A 24,177-nucleotide genomic window follows, 5' to 3' on the forward strand; every position below is an offset into this window, starting at 1 on the left:
AGAAGTCTCCAGGCTCCCTGTCCCACATGGGAACACCAGAAGAACACAAGAAGCCCCAAGAGCATGGAAGAGCTCAGCAGATGTTTTCAGATTTGCAGTGCCAAAACTGTGGGAAGGCAGACCCTTAACTCCTTCTGGAGGTGCTTATGTCCTTGCTTAGATCCCACCTTAATTGTACAGCAAATCATATACTTTGGACTGAGCTGAATCAGAGAAAATCCTGCAAACATCATTTTCTTTAAGAGCTGGGTATCATTAAAAGTCCCATAGCAACAGGAGCTGTAAGATACTCCCTCAAACATAGCTCAGAGAATGCCTAAATAGCAAATGTTTAAAAAACAACAAAACAGAAAAGGCACGGAGGAAAAGCCTGATCCAGGTCCCCGTGTTGTCATGGTGACTCCCCAGTCATTATGTACTTCAGATACATTTAGAAAAAAAGCTACATTTTCACCCCTCCCCAACCAAATAATGCAAGGAAGAAAAAAAATCCTGCCAGCTTGTCCCACGCCACTCAAACGGCAACCTAAATCCTTTGATCAGGCAGCACCCTCGATATATTTTAATCAATACCTTCCCTGCACTGTGAATCAGGTACTCAGACAACATGGAAGCAGGCATCGGCAGAAAATTCAAATTATTAATTTGTCCAATCCATTTATCATACAAGACGAGGATGCTATTTGAAATGTTTCTGACCACGCTTGGACCAGCTTCAGAATATTTAAAAATAATTACTTAGAACATCATTTCATTCCTTCCCATTTGCAGACACTGTTTACAAGCAATTGGTTTTCTTTTACCAAGTACTACCAGTTCCACATGTTTATCACAGAGAGCAGACGACCTCAGCCAGCTCAAACAGAATAAAATCCTCTCAACATCTACACGCAAATGCCGCATAAATACGGGTTTTAAAAAGCATAAAATCAATACGGCTCATTATGGAGCTGCACGGAAACGCAGCAAACGCTCTACTACCACTAAATCGCTCGCACCCACCACCACCAAACAGCCTCCCCTCGCACAGCAGGAAAAGGCTGATGCACAAGCACAGTTTTGTAATGAGACACCATTTTCTAAAGGATACCTGAAAAAAGCATGAAGGGCTCCGTGAGCAAGCGGCACCGGAGCAGAGCACAGCGAGCACAGCATGCACAGCCAGCCCCGCCACCTGCCCCCCGCACACGGCATCCCCAGAACCCCCAACCTCCCCTGGCAGCACTTCACCAAGCGAGGCTGTTTTGTCCTTACTAAGCCACGTACGGACACCAGGTCACTCGAAGATTGCCCGTTCTGTCCCGCTGCAGGGGCCTCCCAAATCAGAAGTGCCCGGCGAAATTCAGGCTTTTCGGCCTCCGCCCCCCCCTTTTTTTTTTTTCATATTCATTCAAAGCTGTAGGAATACACTCAGCCCTTGACAATGCCAGCTTGCATGATGAAAGAGCAAAAGTAGTTTTGAGGCTGCAGAATGCCTTTCCCGGGTTACCATGGAAATAAATGTGGGAAGGGGAGGGGGCTTCTCTGATGGCAACTGCTGCTACTCGGTGGAGATTCTCTAAAGCCAGGCTGCGTGGGACTCTACTCCAGGAGAAGAAAATGTGCTTTACTGTTACTACTCTAATTTCACCTGCACTTACTTTCATTTTCACCAAATTTCACTGAGTTGAAATGCACGAAACTTCCCCCAGATGTTGGGGGGACGCTGGTTGAAATAATCACGGTGTAAGAGCCCTCCAAAGAGGAGCTGAAGAAACTTTATTTACATACTGGAATTTGCACAGATGGGAATTACTGCTCAATTGCAATTAAAACTTGGTTGACAAAGTGGAACCTGTTGCAAGGCTGTCTAGTTTCAGGAAGGCTTCATAAGGAGCATCAGCCTGTTGTTAAACCAATCCCAGTGCCCCGACAGAAGTGGCTGATATCTCCTACCCATGTGGGGCCAGGGGAGAACTGGTGGGAGAAATATCCTAAACCAGGTCCCTTCCTGACTTCTCTCACTGCAGCAACTTCTGCCCTAATCTGAGCTGACAATATGCAGCTTGTGCAAGAGCATCTTCTCTTTCAGAGAAGAAAAAAAATTATGAAAACACATTTTTTACATCATCATCTCACAGCAGGAAGATGAAGTAATATTACAGTTACACATATGGAAAACACACTGCTGGTCCATGAGTGGAAAAACCCCAGAGGGAAGGTCCATCTCCCTGCAAAACAGAAAGCAAACAGCCCAACCCACACACTTCTACCTGTTTTCCTCCCCAGCCAAATACAATTTCAACATTTCTTTACTAGCCCACAAATCAAAAACTCTAATACAAATAAAACACAAGTCTGATGTTATGATACCACCGTAAAAATTGGTTTTGCTGCTCACAAGGGACCCAGATCACACAGAGGGATTCTCCTTGCTTTCCCAGGCTCCTCCAGGTGCCCTCACCCTCACGTCTTTATAACCACCCACAGAAAGTTTCACTCACAGCCAAATCTCAATTCCTACACAAACTTAAGGAAGAGCAGAATTAAATCTGCCAATGCAAAGACAGCAAAGCACCACAAAGCAGCAACTGCTACAAACAAGCACCGGGGAAGGGCTGAAAGGGCTTAAAAATCCCAACAGCCAGAAACCGGAGCAGCTCAATCCTGCTGCAGCCAAAAGCCACGGAGCAGCTCTGCAGGGCTCACCTGACCTGGTCTTACATGTTTCTGGCCATATCCCCTCACACCATGCCAGCTTTCCACTGTGCCCCTCTCCCAGCAGCAGCAAGCACTGACCAGTGCAGTGTCCACTGTCCAGCTGGCAGCTGCCATCCTGATGCTTTTTTTTGGGAAAACAGAAAGGAAAAAGAAGAAAATTATTCTGGAGCTCTTTATCCCTTTTCTCAACCTGCTCTGAAATGACCCTGAGGAGCAAGGAGGGACAGAGCACAATGCATAAACCCCAGTTCCTCAGGAAACCAGATTAAAAGCCACACCATGGACTAGCAAGGAAGCTCAACAAGAGCAGGAGAACTCACATGGGAGCAGCTCAGATGGATTATTCTTTTCTTGAAAAGGCAGCTGCCAGGGAGAGACAAAGGTAAACACTGAGGCAGAGCAGAAGGCCAAGAAATTTCAGGGAGAACATATACTGATTATCAAAACTCAAAAAATACATTTATTTTTATATGTATACAAAAATCACACATATACAGGCATGTCTGGGAAGGGCAGCCAGGAGATTTCTTCAAAGCCTCCCTGGACAAACAAAAAAGCATCACTGATTTTAGACTTTCTAAAAGCTAAACAGCAATAGACTGACCAGCCAACATTCCTGTGATTACGTGGCTAAAACTCCTCCAGGAGAGGAATATACACATGATACACATCATACCTTGTCTCCTAGTAACAAGGCAAGGTATCACATGTGCAAAGCTGAGGGGGAAAAGCAGACTTTAGTCTTTCATTGCAAAATAATAAATGGAACAAACTGACAAGTGACTAGGTATTTCTTACTATGTGATCCTGCTGTAATCTTCTTGAAGCTTTTTATCAGAATTGTGCACATGCAAAGAAATGAAGAGTTAATCCCGTGCTTGCTGGGAGCTTTTCGATGACTGATAACCTCTTATTGGAAGAACAGAGATATGATTTAAAAAAACAAAAAAGAGGCCATTGTTAAGGATAAACTAACACTTCAAATCATGTACCCAGAAAACAGGGAACCTGTTAATTGTTTATCCTTTAATGCTGTGACAACTACATTAACCTGCCAATGAAACAAAGGAAAGAAGTCAGCTTGCCCACCTGCAACACTGATATCTGATGCAGACACTTGCACTGCTGTATTTTCATACTGTCAGTAGCTGCATGCACCAAAAATCAAAAAAAAACCCACCAAAACCCTCAGAAGATGCAATAAATCGCTCAAGCCATAAAGGCACAAGTAAAAGAGCCTTGGTTTTTTGAATTGTGTAATAACTTTAAATAACCAACCAAAAAAAAAACCACTACAACAGCTAATCTGTGTGAAAGCTGCACAAGCACACCATGTTATCTGGTCCCCAAATAACACCACTAAAGGTGAAATGGTACACTAGCCCTTGGAAATGGAGATTTATAGAGGAACCTGGTACATCTGGGGACACTCTGTGGTTTGCAATATGTAATTTTACCATTTTCTCTCGTGCAGAGCTGGCTGTGTGGGCAGACAGAAAACTCAGGGTGCTTTTGTGAGCCACACGGGTTTTCCACATATTTCAACCTAAATCCAAGCCACCTGAAAAGGAAACCAGAGTGGTTTTTTAAAAGATGACTTTTCACAATTCTCCTTAAGTTTTCAACATTTTAAGCCCCACATCTGCCAATGTCCAGGATTTCCTTCTCCTGTAGCAGCAGGAAAATTCCTCATATACACTGACAAGGCTTAAAGGTGCTACCCTACTGCTGCTTTAGAATGGCAGTTCAAAAAGTATTTATCAATTGTTATTTCCTCCTGCATCTCTAATCACTACAGAGGCATTGCACCTCTAAAACACAATCTTTTCAATCCACATAGTGTTTCCTTGGTGGCATTAAGCCAGCAAAGGGGGTTTTATCACTGTTCAGTTGCAAGAGAAACTTATGAGAACCAAGTAACTGTTGAGAAAATGGAAGTAGCTTTGCTGTCAGTCACCTCTGCTGCCAAAATACATTCCTTTCAGAGCTCAGCATCTTTGCTTTTTTAAGCTTAAACACACTAAACAGAAAAATTTGCCCTGGTCATACAAATTTCTGCAACTTATTTGATAATCTCCCCCTTAAGATCCTGCAGTAAAAAAAAAAGAGGTTTAAATCACTGGTGTCAGAAGAAGATTAAACACCCAAATAACTTCATCTAGTTTAGTTGGGTAGTTTTTCTACTAAAACAAAATAAAATATTCCTCAATAAAGCCAGATGAACGGGTCTTTAGAGATCTTTGATGCAGCCATTTCATACCACATTTCCAGTAAGTGTATAAATTTTACTGTACTAATAATAGGTTATTATTACTGTTATCAGCACCAACAACAGACAGGCAGTGCTGACCATCCTTTAAGCACAAACACTTCTGAGAGGCTTTCAGCCTCAGGCTGAGTGTCCCCAGAGCGCTCTGCTCTGGAACCACATCAGGAGAAAATCCAGAGCAGGGCTGGCATGCAGTGAGGAACAGAGGGGAGCACGAGGAGCTCGGGAAGTTCAATTCAATGACATCAGTCAGAAACAAATATGAAAGGTGTGAAGTGCCTTTTTCCCCCCTCTCATTTTATCTCCACTGTCAGAAAACGCTTTGAAAGCGAGCAGAACGTCCTTCTGTGAGGTCACTGATGGGAGCTTTGTAATTGCTTCTGAAACATTTCGAAAAGAGGAATAAAACTGGAAAGTTGAAACCATAAACTATGACATGCACATTTATTCACAGTTGACTTTGCAATTTCCAGTTTGGTTTTTATCAGGACAAAACCTCATGGTCTCATTTCCTCCGGTTTCCAGGGAACTTCATTATTAAAACACAGAGTTTTAAAATAGACCATGACTTCACCCAAAAAACAAAGATAGCCTTTGTGTGAGGGGAACCACAGTTGTGTGCTTTGAATGGTGCATAACACAGCACAGCTTTAGCAAGAGCATGAGCCAGGCCAATTCTTTTTAAATTTTTATATATAATCCTTAATACATACATACATGGATCCATACATTATACACATACATGTATGTATATATGTACACCTTGACAATCATTCCCTTTAATAACTTCAAACTTACAAAGAGGCAGTTAGCTGCTGTTATAGTAATTGTTCATGGTTAATTTTATGCCTCATCTCTTTCAGAGCAGTAGGAATAAAAATGTACTCACAAATAACATATCAATGAACAATTTTCTTCCCAAAACTCCTGTCACTGCTGCCACAGCAGACAGTGCACAGGAGCAGCACATTGCCCTCGGCTCTGGAACGTTCTGAAATCATCAGTGAGGAAAAGGAATCTCTGCTATTAGCTGGATATCTGTATACATATGATGTAGCTAACTGGCCATCTACATTTCTGTGGATCTCACATGTTTTTTGGAAGCTCTGGGATGTGGAACAGCAGCGCCTGCTCTTGGTGAGAGCACTTTGATAGCAGCTTGTTGGAGTGGTGTCCAATTTTAATTTTATTATTCCTACAAAAGCACCCAACGGTCCCAAAGGAAAGCAGGGCTCAGAGAGACAGGAACTGTACAAATACTTACTAAAAACAGGCTTTGTTCACAGTTCAAACAAAGTATGCTTGAAAATGAAAGGGGGGGGAGGAAAGTGTTGCCAAGGTTTCACAGCAGGAACAGAACTGTAGCAGGGACTCCTGTCCAGTCCTTCCAGGCTCCTGGGACAGGGCTAACCCCCCTCCAGCACCAGTTAGTGAGCTGGTAGCATCCTTTCAGACAAAAAGAAGCAAATATGAGCCTTTGTTATTCCACTCCACAAAATACATAACTGAAGTGCATGTGTTCTTGGTGCACACAACTCCTTGCTGGCACACGGGAGAGGCAGGGGAATTCTTGTGGGAATCCCCTGCTAGAACCTGGCAGAACATCACTGGCTACATTAGTCACAGCCCAACACAAACAGAATATGCAATTCTGCAGGAAAAAACAAAAGTGAAGGAGCACACAGAGACAGACACCGTGCAGAGAAGTTACTACCACAATAGCATTTCATGCAAGAAGTAGTAAAAAGAACACAGTATTATCCCTTTTGGATTCAGCTGCACTGAGCAGTAAGTGTACTTGCAAAGAAATCAGATTTAAATCGGTGCTTCCAAGCAAAACTTCAAGTCTTTCAAAGGACCTGTTCCTCTTCATGCCACGCTGAAGCAGGGTCATCCCACTGCTGCCATACAAGGTTTAACAGCTGAAAAAGGTCTTGTCTTCCACAATTAGAAGAGCCTTGGACTGACTTTCACAACTCCATTAAAAATTGCTTTTAAAGGTATTCACTGGCACATAGAAAGAGGCAGGTGGGCTCATACAGAGATTTTTATCAAAGTAATATTATCCAGAACAGAAACCGTGTCTTTAAAAGTGTAAATATGGGGTGCCCTAAAAAAGGCCCAATTCCCATCCAAATCCCATAATACAGCAGTCTTAGCCAAAAAAATTGGAAGGTTTCATTGAATTAATGCCTGTTTTTCATGACTAAAGGTGACAGAACCCTGCAACAGAATCATAGAATTGTTAAGGTTGGAAAAGATCTCTAAGATCAAGTCCAAACCATCAACCCAGCACCTTTAAACCATGTCCTCAAGTGCCACATCAATATTTTTTGAACACTTCCAGGAGTGGGGATTCCACCACTACCCTGGGCAGCCCCTTCCAATGCCTGACCACCCTTTCGGTGAAGAAAATTTCCCTGGTATCAAATCTAAACCTTCCCTGGGGCAACTTGAGGCTGTTTCCTCTGCCCCAGTCCCTTGTTCCCTGGGAGTAGAGCTTGACCCCCCCCCCCGGCTCCACGCTCCTGTGCCCCTGAGCCTCCTTTTCCCTAAGCTGTGCCCCCCCAGCTCCCTCAGCTGCTCCTGGTGCTCCAGACCCTTCCCCAGCTCCGTTCCCTTCTCTGGACATGCGCCAGCACCTCGAGGTCTTTCTTGTTGTAAGGGGCCAAAACTGAGCCCAGGATTTGAGGTGCAGCCTCACCAGTGCCCAGCACAGGGGAACAAAAGGAGACTGGGTCTGGGCTCAGTTCAGCATCTCCCACTGGGGCAGGCAGAACACTACACTGCTGTCCTCTACTTAAACACCCAAGTGGACCCAGAGGTCTTCTGCTTTCTCTTGATCTGTTTTCAAATTAATTCAGAGACACCAAACTTGGTGTTAAGAAAAAAATTAGTCTGTGGAAATTTGCACAGTAACAAAGAGCCCGTGATTATTTCGGCAATTTTCATATGGGCTGTCGCTGTACTTCTGATTTATGAAAAAAGCTTTTACATTCAAGGCTTTATCCCAAGCTTTTGCAATTAGCTGTACGTATGTATGCTCTCATGAAAAACAAAGCAGAAGTCTTTTCTTTTACTTTTCCCCTTCAATTTATCCTTTGCTGTAAAGAGAAAGTTACAATTCACTCAATTGCTCATTTCTCTACCAGGATTAAGAGGTAAAAATGCTCCAGTTTCCTTGCCAGGAACCAGCAGCAGCACACTTGCCTGGCACAGCAAATCTATGCATCTTGCTCCACACCAAGGGAAATGTTAAAACTGCATAGATACAAATTAAAAAAAAAATAAATTAACAAAATCCCATTAATTTCCGTATTGCATTGATCAAAAATCAGTGCCTGTACAAAGATCTGCAAAATTAAAAACAAGTCAAGCCTGTAGTTTTTAAAGCCTTCATCCTGGATTCTGTAATGTGTTCAATCATAATTAATTAAGCTTAATAATAATCTTATTATACAAAAGGTGTTTAAAAAGAAATGCCAAAAAAATCCCGAAGCGTTTAATGAAGTAACATTTCCATTGACATGAAATAATATATCAATTACAGAAATTCAAACTCCTTCCAGCTGAGATTTCGCAAGTTTTTGCTGAAGGGACCCAGACAAAGAAAGACAAATCAAGAGACTGAATTCTCTGATTTTTGCCAGCTGCTGTTCTGGGCACTGAGCACAACAATTCTCTGTGACTAGAGCCTGGCCTGAGCTGCTCTGGACACAGAACAAGCTCAAAACTTGCAGGAGAAGGATTTACTCTTGTTCTTTTATTTTTCAAATAGCCACAAAACTACATCCTGGCTTGAGGAACAAGGTTACAAGGCGCTTGTCTTGCACGAATTTGCCTGTTTTATGGCACCCAGGACTTCTGTTCTGAGTGTTGTTCTTTTAAGCACAGCCTCTCACACGGGTTTAAACGTTTAGCACAAGACAGTCCAAAGAGCTCTTTGTTGTAGTTTGCTGCCAAGAAGTTTGGATTTGGGCTGGTTATCGTTTGTTCTGTCCATACTAATGACATCCTTCAGACAAATATTTGGCAATGCAGTCTTGGCTTAAAAAAAACACAACATTTTCTCAAGGAAGTATCTTTCCATATTATTAAATGAATATCAAAAAAAAGAGGATGTCTGTATGGACAAGGTGGAAAACTGCAGTACTGGTTACAAAACAAAGCAAAACTTGGACCTGTTGGACTAGAGGCAAAAAAGTAGGGCACAAGCGAAGCTAGAAAAGGCAGAAGCCCCAAGTTTCCCCACAGTGAGAAAATGTGGGTGTGCTGTAGAGTCAAAGAAACCACCCCTGCCCTCAGGTTAATGCCCACAGCACTAAACCAGAACTGCACAGAACCACCTCGTGGCCGGTGTCCTGCTCCACTCCCCCTCAACCTGTAAAACGCGATTTTCCGCACAAGTAATTTCAAGTTCACGTTCAGGGAAGTACTTTGCTGCTCTTGGAACCCTGCAGCCTTCTGCCTGCCTTCAGGAGCTGGTTGGATCCTCTTGAATCCCACAAAAAATAATTAAGTTTTATGCAACTTTTGCCCCTTCAGTAGTACACCTTGAGAAGATTTTTAATCTTTTTTTTTTTTTTTTTTGGTAATGAAACAAGTTGATTTTAAGGAGAACAAGGGACTATCTGGACTCTTGCAGCAAACCTCACACAGCAGACAGAGCCCCAGGATTGCTGGGACTGGTCCCACAAAAACACCACAGTGCAGCTCGTCCAGAGCCCCACAGACACCCAGGAACTGCATCTGAGGCAGCAATAATCTCCTGTCATTTATTAAGTTGAGCTTCAACAGATGTTTAAACAGGACTGAGGTTTATCATCAATAAATCTTGTCATGCTCGCTTAGCTTTGCCTCTAATTAGGGATGCATAAACTCCCCTCGTTTAATTTCAAATCTCTTTTGAACACACAGTTTAAAAGCTCCATTTGTCTCAGAATTACTGCTTCGTGTTTTCAGTATAATTCTTTTATGGGGTTTTGAGACAAAACTGAAGAGGAACAAAGGAGTGACCATGAACATTATCAGAAAAGGAGGGGGAGGGGGAACAGGGAAAGTGAAAAATAAAGGATTTGAGGAACAGATGGAAAGGAAGGATGGGGGGCAGCAAGGAACATAACAAATGTAGACCATGGCCTGTAAACTATTTCATCCCAGCTTGGCTTTTGTGCCATCAGATGTGGAATTCCTCTCTTTTAATGTATCACCCAGGTATGAGACATGGGCTAAGTGAAAGAGAGGTGAGGATGTGTTTTTAGTCTGGGCACAAGATAAAAGACAAAGGGAAACTCAGATTTTAAACTCTACAGGTACCAGCTACTGATTTCCATTTTGTCAGCCCTCCAAACACAAAGTTTAATGTTCCTCCAGATGTTTAACAGCTTTCCATGCTGCCTTTAGGACTGTCCACCTCTCATCTAACGGAAGGTACCCTGACAGTCTCTCTTGTAGCACATCTTGACCCATCCACAATTTTCCCAATGTTAAGACAGATTTGAAACACAGGTGGACTTGCCAACAAATAAACTACAATGTCACTGACTGACCATGGGTTTTATCAGGGCAACTCTCTCATTATATCATTATAGGTCTGTGAGATACACACATCTCTAAGCAGATGATTCCCAGGCAAGAAATATCACTCCCCTTTATTCCTGTTCTGCAGATTTTTTTGCATATTACTTGTCACCCAGAGTAGTAGGTTATATTGCATTACAACAGACACAGTAAACTAGATTTATCAGGTTGTGGGGTTTTTTAATAATTTTTACTAAAAATAAAACAAGCAAAAATACTAGCATTGAATTTGAGATTTCCAAATTTTCCCATAACAGTCTAGTTTCTTCAGACTTTACTGCTCATCAGAAAAGGTCGTTTCAAAGAGCAAGACACAGCACTGAGTGCCTGGTGGGTCTGCAGAGACCTCCATGGGTGCTGCCACCACCCCCTTGCCTGCACCTTGCACGCTGAGTTTAAGTGCAAAGCATTTTGGGGAATTACATCAGGTGCCACGTTTTGCCATTTCCCAACCATTCAAAAACCACAGTACTTTAGCTATAGGCTCAGCAGAGAGTAAAGAAAAAGACATGAAGAGAGCAAAAGCTGCAACGAATTAAGTTATTTGTCAGGAGGTGGATTATTTCACAGAAAATTATGCCTTTTACTCACAAACCAGCCACCAACCCTTTTCACACATCTATAAACCTCCTAAATACCACACAGTTTGAACTAGAACAGCTAAACACAACCTATCTCTAGTTCCTGCTCTCTAATTAGGAGTTGCTTCTTAGGATGAACAGCAGTGAGAAACTGGTGCAGGTGCACAAAGGTATTGCTGAAGTAGGTCCAGGTACAGGCAGGGAGTTGAGGAGGTCGGTGCCTCCACCATCTGAGCCCCATTTCTCTCATCGCTTGGGAGCCTCCTGGGGCTCACTCCAAGTTTGGTATCTGATGGCCTGAGTCCAGCTTAATAAAAATATCACCCAGAACCCTTTGCAACATATTATTTTACTGCCTTAAGAAATATTGCTACAGCAAAAATTTCTGGCTCTTTTGTCTCCTCTACTCACCAAAACACACACAGAAGATGTGTGCCAACACTGAATATTAACCCTCTACCTTATCACACCACGGCTGTACAGGGAGTTCAGCTCCACACTGAGACAAAACAGAATCACCTTCACTTGGCTTTTCAACATGGATGGGGGTGTGTTCAAGAAAACACTTTGCTTTGACAAATCTGTGTCCAAACCATTTACATATTTGTAATTGCAGTCAATATTGTGGTAAAACCTGCGAAGGCACCAGGGCTCCACCACACAAATAGATCACAAAACCACGCCCCTTCTGGGGAATTTAACAGGGTAAGAACACACCCTTCTGAGGGGTCTCTGCTCTCACCACTAACCTCTCATTCAATAGCAATATAGAATCATGGATGGGACCTCGAAGCTCATCTTGTTCCAACCCTCTGTCACGGGCAGGGACACCTTCCACTAGCCCAGATTGCTCCAAGCCCCATCCAACCTGGCCTTGGACACTTCCAGGGATGGGGAGTATCATTTCTAACAACAATACATCAGAGTTGTGAGAATGACTGTGATTTAATCTGTTGCACAGTTTTGTTCAAAGCCTTTAGAAAAAAAGTCTTCCCTCATTTAGTTTTTGCTTACGAGACATGCGAAAAGCCCAAGCAGAGGATATAAACATTTCCCATACACTTCCCTTCAATTTTACAAGTACTATATGAAAACATTTTGGAAACAAGGTGTTCTGAATTTTTTTCTAAATCAACACCAGAATACAGATTTTTTTTTTCATGCAGGACCGCTCATCTTTTTATCCTTAAGCATCAAGTGTCATCTGGTGGATTGACAGAGAACTGCACTGAAGAACCTCTCAGAGCAAATTTCACTAGGGAAGGAGAAATAAACAAACTAAGTAGAGACAATATTTACCTACAGCCTCAGAGATGCAAACAATAGAAGCACAAACCTCTTTCAGACGCAGGTGTTTAGAAGAGGATCAGCCATAAGACTCTCATCTCATAACACATCCAGGGATTTGATGGACTTACCTCACTGAAATTTGGGAAACACAAGCTTTTTAGGACTTTCTGTCCAACAGCTACAAGAAAGCATTATGAAAGCTACTAAAAAGCTGTATGTCTCCAGCAAAGACATCAAAAACCCTCAGTCAATTTTTATCTTTTTTTTGTTAATTTAATCTGAGATCCATAAGTAACTTCCTGAATCTGGAACTGAAGCTTTAAAGGAAAACAGTCATCCTGGGTGACATGTCAAGCTGTTTTCCCTGATGAAGAAAATGATGATTAATAAAATAATCAGATGCCTTAATCAAGGCCAGTAAAAACACAACAAAGTTTTAAATAAAAGAGCAAATGTTTAACTAGAAACCAAACTTCCTATTTCTCACTGTGCCTTTGCAACACACATCCCAGGCTCCTCTCTCAACCAACATTAATCAGCTCTGACATCATGATTTTAAAGAACAAACATCTCTTTTCTTATCAGTAAAGAGAAGTAAAGAGACCGAGCCAAGAAGAGAAGTTACAACAAACTCCTAACAAAGCTGCAGAGAAAATAAAAATTAATTAAATAAAAGACTTTGCCAGGATCACAAGAAGATTGATTTCTCTCAGTTTTAATGCTTCAATTCTAAAAGTAACTCCCCCTCCAAAACTGTATTCCTTTAAAGACATTAATTTTGAAATACATTATTTAGCAATCTTAATAAGTAAATCACGGGGCACATACCTTTGGGAAACACTCCAGTTTTTAGGAAGAAGAGTGTTAATCAACTTACAAAGTAGAAAAATCATCAGCATCTTCCTGGCCTTTCAAGTGATTTCATCCCTTATTGTGAAGGGTCATGGCCACTGATGGCACTAAAGTGAGTTTTAGCTGTTGGAAACCACAGCAAAAGCCAATTGCCAGAGAAGGCAGCTCAGCCCCCACAGCATGGCTCTGTTTGTTAAGGTCCTAGAGTGGTTTTGGCTGGAAGGGACCTCACAGATCTTCCCATTTCAGTGAGATGTTCCTGACGGGGACAGCGAGACCTTCCACTATCCCAGGTTGTTCCAAGCCTTGTCCAGCCTGGCCTTGAACACTTGCAGGGATGGGGCAGCCACAGCTTCTCTGAGCAACCTGTGCCAGGGCCTTACCACCCTCACAGCCAAGAATTCCTTCCCAATATCCCATCTAACCCTGCCCTCTGGCAGTGAGAAGCCATTCCTCCTTCTCCTGCCCCTCCAGGCCCTTGTCCAAAGTCCCTCTCCACCTCTCTTGGAGCCCCTTTGGGCCCTGGAAGGGGCTCTGAGGTCTCCCCAGAATCTTCTCTTCTCTAGGCTGAACCCCAACTGTCTCAGCCTGTCTCCAGAGCAGAGGTGCCCCAGCCAGTAAGGTCACAGGTGTGTGCACGCTTTTCACTCCTCTTGTTTATTCCCCATGCTGTGTTCATTTGCACAGAGGAATTTAAACTGGGCCCCAGTGAAGTCAATGTACTGGCTGGAGTGGCTGCAATTCCTTTGTGCTGTCCTTCCCGCCGACCTGTGATCCCTCTGCAGGCTCTGGGCATCTCTTGCTGGCACTGGCATCAAACCAGTAGAAGCAGGATGGATTGACGTTCCCCTGCCTTAGTTCAAAGCTCTCTTCACCAGCTTGGCAAGACTATGAGCAAAGATGCTCTTCCCCTTCCCTGACAGCTGGACCCCATCTGCCCCCAGCAGACCAGGTTTCCAAAGCAAGGCCCGTGGTCTGAGCAGCTGAACCCCTGGCTGGAAGGGAACCAGTCCCGTGATCATTTGTTGAATCGCCAGATTCAAATGGTCCTTTCAAACCTCTTGCCTTTGACTGGGAGGAATGATGAAAAAGCTACCTGTGCTTCAGAGTCCCCTACCATCACTCCCAGGGCTCTGCAATCCTTCTTGATACTCCTCAGACTGCTGCTGGCTATGTCAGTGGTGCCCACATGGAACACCAGAAGAGACTAACAGTCAGTGACATGGGGAGTAGACAGGACTGCCTCGCTCAGCTCCAGCATCTCTCCTGATGGATGGGTCTTTCCTCTCCAGTCTGCAGAGTGGTGAAGTGGTTCTGCAAGGGCCCCTCAGGCTCTGGGGGAAGGCTCTTCCTCTTGCAGGTCCTTGCTGTTGAAGCTGTGATCCTTCTGCATTATTGCCCTGGTGCGTTCTGGGGGGGGGGGCAGATTTTGGCTGTTTGGCTGAGAGCTACGTGTCCACTGAAAACTGCACTTGGAACCAGCTGCTGAACTCCTCCTCGGCCTGCCTAGTGTTACACTACCTCCTCAGAGCCTCCTGCAGCTCAGCCACCTGCTGCAGGTCATTCTCCACCTGGACACACTCTTTGCAGGCAGTTCTGCTGCCCATCCCTGCCCAAGGAGAAGGGTCCAGGCACCGCCTGCAGCCTGAGGTTCACACCACATCCTGTCCCTTCAAAGCTCCCTCCGTGAGGAGGCATCAGCCACGGCTGGGGTAGATGGTGCAGATCCCCCCACTGCAGCCTCTGCTCTCAGAGGAGTGCCCCCATCCTGCCCTGAGGGCTAAGCAGGATGGTGCTCAGCCCATGCAGGCGGTCACACACCGGGGCCCCGCGGCTGCACTGTATGTCAGTCAGACTGAGCCGTTCTGGGTTATGAAGTCAGACTCCATCAACTCTGCCATTAATCCAAAGGCAACCTGATGAGCAAAGTACCCCTTAAAGATACAGAATCAATTTGCTGTCTTTCCTGTGTGGGATCAAAGGTGTGGACAGAGAAGAGTGGCCAAGACTCAGTTTGAGCCCTGGGGCACAGCCCTACCAAGTGGCTGTCAAAGCCCACTGAGCAGCTTTCCAGGGGCTGACAGTGGATGTGTCACCGTCCCCGTTTTAGCTCTGACCACAGAGCTCTTAGGAAGCTGTGGCCCAACTCGCCTCACGCTACTGGGTTTTGGTTTGTAGCTCAGCACAGTCTTGAAGCATGACCTGTGCTCCCTTCAGAGGAAATGCAATGAGGAGAGGCATTGAGGGAGTGCAGCGAGCTCACAACAGCAGCTGACAGGCATGTGGTCTGCAGTGCCTTCCTAGAGCTGACCTCATGTAAAAGCCCTTCAGACACACACCCTGGGCAGATGGTGGTCCTCAGCACCACCTTCCTTCCATAGATCCACTTCTATAGGCTGCAGTTATTGTTGATGTAGACAAAGCCAACATAAGCTATTTTTCCTTTCTTTGGTATTTTTAACCTCCAAGTAAATGTTTTAGCTAAGCAAAACTTACTGCTAAACATTAAAACTAAGGATACATCCTAACCAGGACAATACCAACTAGAACTGCTTCCCACTCCTGAATCAGAAACAAAATTACACCGAGAACTGCTTATACTCCTCCCTTACAAGCCAAATCCAGTCTCCCCTCAAACCTGACACAAGAGAGAAGGCAACCACCAAGTCCAGGCTATCCAGGAGGAGGTGAACACAAGCTTCTCAGCAGGGATTTCCAGCAGGCAGCACCCACTGGAAAAAGGTGTGTAAGGAACTGCTCGCCTCTGCATCCCAAGTCACAGCCCTAAAGCTGAACTTCCCAAGTCCAGCAGGGTTTTCCAGTTAGTTCAGGTAAGCTAATCCTCTTTTTTAGAGACTCCAAATAAAGTTCTCAACTGCCCCACTTGAGGTATAGAAGACACAAAAAGCTTCAGTAGATCAGAGGTCCAACTGAGCTGAGAAAGACCAGAAAAGCATTACCTCAAAGCTCAATCCAGAGGTAGCTGATTCACAGTCAGACTGAAGTGCAAGCACTGTATACTGACATCTAAAGGTTCTGTTGCTTCAATTATACAGTGAAAGTCAGTACTTGAAACAGGACAAGTTTCTGATTCTCCTGATTAAAAACTGCCAAGCAACCAAGTGCAAAAGGTGGTCTGCTTACCTCCAGAGAAACCCAAAACAACAGAGCAGCACCTTACCTCCCAGTAACCTCCTAGTTGTTCTGGGTGAAATCTAAAAATACTTTAAGTAACTAAAGGGGTTAAAACGGTTGTCAAAAAAAAAAAAAAAATCAGTGTACCACTGGGCATACCATCAGTACACCATGAGTAAATAAATACCCATGGATTTCCCCCTGGTGCTCCAAAGTGAAGAAAGATATGGTCTTGCTATTAGTCCTAGAAGGATAAAAAGCTCCAAACTCTGCATATATGATAAGAGGAGCCCTCCTCTACTAACTGCAGGGTTATGGCTCAAGGCAAAGGAATGTCTTCCCACAGTGCCAAGGAAAGCCACTTCAATGTGGTGTCCTCATCTCCCATTAGGGATTGCAAACCCTGTGTTTAGGGGCATGGAAAGAAGCTGAGAGATTTACAAGAATTAGCAGGGCTGTATCTAGAGTTTCCTACAACACCCACTTTTTCCAGTGGAGGAGATCCGTGGTCTTCTGAGGACTCAGTCAAACACCAGTTTATTCAATACAAAAAGCTGTAGCTCCACCATGGCACCAGCTCCCAGCTAAAGGAATCTTCCCCTGACACACATCTTACAGATTCCTTAAACATACACCCTTCTAGTTTGGCCTTTAGTGTTGGTGCCAAGACTGCTGGCTGCCAGCACAGTATTAACTCAGGCTTGCAATGGGGGAAGGGGGCAGGGGAAGCATTCCTGACAATATTAACAATTAGGAGTTTCCTGCAACACCAGTGGAGTACTGGTGAGCAGCTGCAGAAACTGCAGAGAATGCTTTTCTTCTCTCAGACTTGATCAGCCATTATAAGATGCCAAGACAACCCTTGTTCCCACTGTGACTTCCTGCAGGACCCCCAGAACGGCTCAAAACAGTTTAGACTATTCCCCACAGAACAGGCCCATTGCAAAGCCCCTTTCTTTGGCAGAACCCAAATTCCCCCACTTTTCAGCATCCAGTATCCCACTTTTCCCACTGCCCTTCCCATGTAACCACCTGAGTCACTGATCATCAAACATCTTATATTCGCCACAAGAAAGACCTTTGACTGCTGCAATTTTTCCTCATCTCCCAAACTGAAAGAAACCCAGTCTTTCTAGATGGACCCATATTCCTCACAAGCTGAACCACTAAAGGAACCTCTTCAACCAACTTCCACTGTAATGAACACATCCCCATCTAACAAAGGAGAAAATGAAGGGAAAAAAAAATTTAAAAAGCTTTGCTCCTACTTTTATTTTCCCTTTGGAACAGACGGGTGTAATAGGCAATAAATATTGTTTCTTGTTCTTATGGATCAAAATCTTTCATGCTATCTAAAGATTAAATCTCCTATCAAGCCTGTAATTAGAGTGTGGAAACAATAATAGAAAACCAATTTATTATAGCCTGGGCTTTTTCCTAAAAATCTTGACATATTGAAGACAGTCCTTAACTGTTAGGCACTCCAAATCTCAAACTAAGATTATTTTACAATCTGCACCCTCAAACACTTTTAAAAATAATCTGTGGATTACCCAAAATTTGAATTTGGAGGAGAGAACACTAATTACATGATCTGTAGGAAACTTTACATTTGTTTCAGATCTCTGAGCATACTTACAACCTAAATCTGAGGAAAATAAAATAAATATCTATTTTCTTACAAAGCTGGATCTAAGTGCAAAGGAATATACTGAACCCCAATGAACTCAGAAGAGTGTTTTTTCCCTTACAAGCCACTGATAGGTATTTTATCTTCTGCAATGCTGGGTCTGCTTAGTGCTGCAGTGTTTCAGCGGGCACCTTAAATTGGGCAATTGTCCATCCCACGACACCACAAAACTAAGCAGGAGTGTACAAAGAACAGAAAACATGTCACTTCACAATAACCCTGGCTACATGACATAAAACTATGGGGTACCCAAGCTTACAAACACTGCAAGACCACTTTTAATAGTGGGTCAGCCCAACTGAACTGTTGGAAAATCCATCCAAGGATCCAACAATATATAATGCAAACTAAAGCTGAGCTCATGCTGCCAAGGATCTGCTGTTTGCCTCCGTTGGGATGAAGCTATTCCAGTATGTACACAACACATATGTTACTTTGGGAGGTCTTCTTAAAAACCAAACACACCCAAAAAAAAAAAAAGGCAAAACATCCACCCTCAAAACAGTACTTGTAACAAAGATTTTTGTATCTCCCCAGGCAGCAGACCCTCAGCCATCCTGGCCAGATCTCAGCCTGGTTTACAAAGCCAGTCCCAAAGAGGCAGGTGCTGACTTACCTGCAAGTTGGCTTAGCAGGAAAGAGCTCAAGGAGTGCTCCTAATTTGGAGAGTAGCAAAGGGAAACTATTCAAATTCAAACACCAATAGTTTTTTTTTTACATGGTCAGTGTGACAGAAGTTGAGGGAAGGAAGAAACTGTGCTTGCATTAACCTTCTGGAATAGTTAGTCTGCCTGATGGAGTGTGGATCTGCCAGTCTGGACCAAATATTTAGAATACAACTGTTGCACTGAAAAACAGGCTGGAAGGAAGGAAATCATACTCCTGATTTCTCTCAAAAAGCAATTAATTTAAAAAAAAAATCCAAACCTACAAGGCAAAACCCAAACCAAAAACCATGCTAGGTTTAATATCGGTGGTCAACAAAACCTGAAAAGGCATTTAACTCGATTTTAGCCCTTGTATTTGGACTACACAGAGAAGAGATGGAATAGGTGGGCCTGATGAGAGAGCAGCAATGTTGGCCCACCTGAATCAACTCCAAATAAGAGACCAGAGATGTCAGTATCTTTACTGAATATGCTGCATATTTCAGCTGAGGAACAGCACCAAATGCTGCCATTATCTAACTTCTATAAACACTTCAAAGCTATCTGTAAGCTGCTGTAGAAATCCACAGCTGAGCTATGCTACAAATCCTACATAAATCAGCCTTTATCACGACTGGCATTAAATAAACGTAAAAATAACAATGTAGAAAAAGTGCAGACTTCCAGTTTTTGTGGGGGTTTTTTGTTTAAACAAACTGACTCAAATCTTGCAGTTGTGAGATGTATTTCAAAAGGAGGAGGAAAAAAATTGGACACTACAGTTTAATCAATACCAGAAAGCTGAAATGAAGACTCTACATAGCATTTTGAATAGGCCAGCTGAGTGCAGGGAAAGTTCTTGAAAAACTAAAAACCAGAGCATTCTGCATATTCTGCTTCTGAGTGAAATAAATGGCAGTCATCATCACTAAAGCAGACTGAAAAATAAGGATTTGGATTTTAAAGCCTTTTCAGCAAGGGCACACCACTGCAGTCACCAGCATCAACTTAAGAAAACCTTAAATCACCACTTGATTTTCAAGTCTTAACTAAACAAATCGAAACAGAAGTTACAGAACCACATTTGAACTGCTTCCCTTTTATAACTGAGGTCCACTTGAAAACCCTAACCAACGCTTTAAAAAGGAAAAACAATTATATTCCACAAAAAAAGTATTTTAAGGCCTGCGGTGCAAATGATGATTCTGACGTAGTTTTGGAAAATAAGGCACATGACATTTGTACACTTTTAATGCATTTCAATAGATCAATATTTGATTTATTAATCAAACAGATATTAAATGAAGCCTCATCTTTTTTTCGTCACTACATGGTGAAATAAAAAAAAAAATTCAGTTTATAGTGCCAAGCGCCTCCTCAGTAGGTGCCTGTGGGACTACCTGTGGGATGCAGGGATGTTCTAAGGAATGACAACAATGATGGATTTTGTTATTTATCATAGCACCACACACAGAATTCTGCAAGCTACACCCCAGAGCCTACAGGCTCAAAAGTCTGTTTTAATACAGAAGATCACTTCTTCCATCGCAAGATAAAGGAACATAAATTTCAGGGGGTATTACATAAATTAAATTTAAAAAATTGGAGAAACAGCAGCACAATTACAGAGTTATTATAACTCCACACACACCACCTATCTAAATCTCAAGGGTTTGGATTTAAAACATAAAGTTTCAGAGGCCTGAAAGCACAAATGTGCATTTTTGCAATCTGGTCCCCAGAAGGATCTCAAGATCAAGGCTAAGTTCAGCTGGAGCTGCAGTAACCCAGGGTTCATTAACTTTTATTACAGATTGTCAGGCAAGCAGATATCACAGCAGAAGCACATCTTGGAAAGAGATGTCATCAGCAATATCCTGGAAGTTTCACAAAACTGGAAGATGTCAGCAGATGGGAGAGACCAAGGACAGTAAGAAATGGAAAAAGTAAGTGGTAGGTTGATGCTGAGCCATAAAGAGAGTACATGAGGGTTCCTCAGTCACCCTGCAGTGGGACAAACAGGTGACCAGGACTCAAAAGGAGCTTGATGTTCATCCAGTGAAGCTGGAAACAGGAGACAGGATAATCTAACATGTTTGGCCAATTTGGAATCGCTCTTAGCAGCCGATACCTTTTTGGTTGGGAAACCCAAGCAAGGGAAGTGCAAAAGCAGATGCAGAAGAAATCAAACACCCAAGTGGTCTCATTTTAATGAGACTGAAGTGTTTTGCTAAGGAGGATGAGTTATGAGGAAGACCAAACTTCTCCCTCTAAGCAACTGTAAATCCAAAATTAAGAGGCTCCAATCGAGGAACTATGGAGAAAGAAAAAATAACAGCCCTCCCCACAGTCTTTGGAGGGTCATCAGCTTAGAATGTAGATCTGCTGGTTAGTTCTTTTGTGTGGGTCAATCACCCAAGGCAAACCCTCCCCTGTTCAACATCTTTCTTTTAAAGATCCAGGTGAAAGAAAAAAAAGAATTCCCCCTTGGTTTTTTTTAGAACAAGTAAACCTATGACACAAGTTCAAAACCTGTGCTCTCAAGGTTTAAGATCTTTAAGAGTGTTTGACCAAACTCCCAAATTACAGGCACCACCTCCTGCTCCTGGGTTTCTGACCCTCCATCAATCAGAGAACAAAGCTCCACAAGCTCCACCCTTTGAAAGCTCTGCTTTGAATGATCAAAAATCATTCAGCGAGATTCCAGTCCATTCTCAACACTGGTTCTGCTTGAAACCTATTCCAGCAAGGAGAGAGAAGAGCAAAGGGAGCAGCAAAACTCACCTGCAAGTTCCTCTCAGCTCTGGGAGAATCAGCTCAAATCCAAAATGCAACACTTTGCCTGGGCACAGAGCTGTGGGCTGGAACATCCCCCCCAGGTGTATTATCATAATATGTTTTATCACTTCAAACATACAAGTAAAACAGTGGCACCACTCTGTATACAGTTTCTGAACAACTAGAAATTTTTTTTTTTTAATAATATGTACTAACAACCCTGAATCTTTTACCAGCCATAAGAAAACTTCTGTTTCCATGGAGGTCATGAGTTCTGTGGGTTGATGAACCCTCCTGCTTTAAGACACAATCCAATTTTTAAACAATTGGGTGCAGGGGAAGAAAAGAAATAGTAAACCCACCTCTTGGTGCCAGCTATTCCATAACCATTTGCTGCAAAGGTTTTCACTGTCTGTGGCCAGAGCCCTGGACTAGATGGATGAGTAACACAACAGCTCCCTACCCTCAAAATTCGCTTCGGCAGTTTCTTTGTCCTAAGAAGAGGATTAGCAGTTTTTAAAATAACTTTTGGGACTTGTATGGTCTGGGAAATACCAAAGAAACCCAGACTATCCTTTCAAGTAAATAAAAAAGTTGCTTCTTGGAATGCAGAACAGATGCTTTTCTTGACTGCACAACCATCAAAATCAAGCAGTCGTAACTCCAATCACAGACCAAAAACTCCAGACACTATGGATGAAGCAGGATTTTTTTTTTTAATTTTACTATTTTGAGGAAATCTTACTCTCCCCTAGCTGTGAACATCTGCACCTCCATCCGTAAACTAAGAATGGCAGGGCAAGACATGTATTTGCTAAAGATGAAAAAAAGTTTTAAGAAATTTATTTCTCAACTGCATAATAATAACTAGGGGGGGACTGCTCCCCCCAACTTTGCTGTTTGGCTCTGGATTTTTACAGCCAAGAAACAGGCTGTGAGAATTCCAATTGCAATTAATAAAGCAGACCTAGAAAAGCTCAGCAGGCAGCACTGTTTGTTCCTCCATGGGAAACTTCACTTCGCGTGAATAACTCCAGCAGCCAGTGGGAGCGATACACAGAGGTGGCACACCTGGCTCCAACAGGAAATTGGAATGGCTGAGATTTTCCTCTGGACAAACTTTATCCACCCCCAGACCAGGGCTTTGCAGATATTCAACGAACAGAGAGAAAAAAAGGGAGAAAAAACTAAATAGAAAAACCATATACTCTACTTCAACTAAAAACCCTTAAGAGTTCCAACACGCAGCTGTGCATTGCTACGGCCTGGGGGCTGGACCTTAATCACCTTTTTTGTAGGTTCAGCCACAGCTCCAGAGCAACCACATCAACCAACATCCCAGCTTTACCTGTGGGGGCACAATCCCTTCTTCCCTCAAATGTAAGAGGGAATCCAATGCCCAGTTTGCACTGGGTTATGCGCTCGGCTCTCCTCTGTGGGTGCTCACTCTCCAGCGCTCCTGGCAGCTCGCTGGCAGCACCATGGAGCTGCAGTGCTCAGCCCAAGGGCCAGGCCACCACCAAATCCCTGGGGCTCCAAACATACCTCCAAACATGCAGCACAGGTGGGCTGGGGAGAGGAAGCTCCATCAGCGTTCACAGCCTCTGCTGAGAGCTGCCATGAGAAACCTGCCTATTTCTGCCCCAAAAGGTGCGAGAAAAGAGTTCACTGTCATCCCCTCTCTTTCCCAGAAAGAGTGCAGCCAGCACAGGGCATGCTGCTGGATTGTAACAGCAAAATCTAAGGAAAAAAACAAACCCACAGGACGTTGAGATCTGGTGGTATTTTTGTCCATTGGTTTGCAGGGAGATCACTCCTTCCTTTACATTATTTATTCAGCTCCCTTTTGCTCATTACCCTGGAGAACCTTTCCCTTACTTCTTCTGTAATCACAGTTTAATCTCCACGAGTGTTTTGTACAGGTTTCCTCTTTTACAAATTTCAAATTTCTTACAAATTTTGACTTTTAAAAAAACCTCCTTCTTCAAAATCTCTTCCTATGCCTCTGTAAAGTTTTTTGCATTGTATTCACTACTTTTTCCTTCTTTTCTATCTCAGTCTTCCCTTCTACTACTTTGTTCACTTCAGTTTTTACACAAACGTTTTGATTCAGCATTTTGAAGCAGCGGGTGAAATTCAAATCACAAGATGCATAGGGCCAGTGGCAGGAAACACAGAATCTCTGTAAATCTCATCCTGGAATACAGCAGTGGCTGTGGGGTGACAATCACACTGAACAGGTGATTCCTACCAAACATGGTAAACTCATATTTGGAGGCTTCTTTGGTCTTCCTTTCCCAGCTCCTTGCCCATCCCCAATGTTTGGTACAGTAACTTTTACCCTGTTCCAACCTCAAGGTCCAAAATGATTGCTGAAGTAGCAAGAATCTCATGAATGTAAATATTTGCTCAGGGTTGAGTTACCAAGAGAGAATTTCTGCTCAGAGCCTGCAAGCTCAAAAAGAAAGAATAAAAGGGAGGCCAAGAGTTTAAGAAAACTAGAGCCCAGTGTTAAATTCCTTCATTATAGTCAGACACCTGCCTGCTTTTCAGAAGTCTAAAATAAACAGGAGAAACCTCTGACATCCAAGCGATATTTAGACGTTGCCCTGCCTTCCAAAAAAATACTGGGACTACTGAGTTGTTTGGACTTTT

At 43.2% G+C, this 24,177-nt stretch overlaps 1 protein-coding gene across 6 annotated transcripts in view; it reads right to left on the reverse strand.

The window, feature by feature from the left end:
• Positions 1-24,177, reverse strand: part of FGD3 (FYVE, RhoGEF and PH domain containing 3) — a 106,831-nt gene that overhangs the window by 76,522 nt on the left and 6,132 nt on the right. The window contains exon 1 of one of the 6 annotated variants that reach the window (XM_027702725.1): positions 1,267-1,437. The exons of 3 other annotated variants lie outside the window; for them this stretch is intronic. Coding sequence is in view for 1 of the 3 variants with exons in the window: in XM_027702721.1 (XP_027558522.1) it covers positions 1,091-1,103 (13 nt within the window). In the remaining 2 variants the exon portion in view is untranslated. Of the gene's footprint in view, positions 1-1,090; positions 1,119-1,254; positions 1,438-24,177 lie in introns of those variants that run through there. 2 more of the 6 variants (XM_027702723.1, XM_027702721.1) reach the window with 2 other exon arrangements.

Source organism: Neopelma chrysocephalum, unplaced genomic scaffold (genome assembly GCF_003984885.1).
Source record: "Neopelma chrysocephalum unplaced genomic scaffold, ASM398488v2 Primary Assembly neopelma1_194, whole genome shotgun sequence".
Classification (NCBI taxonomy): domain Eukaryota; kingdom Metazoa; phylum Chordata; class Aves; order Passeriformes; family Pipridae; genus Neopelma; species Neopelma chrysocephalum.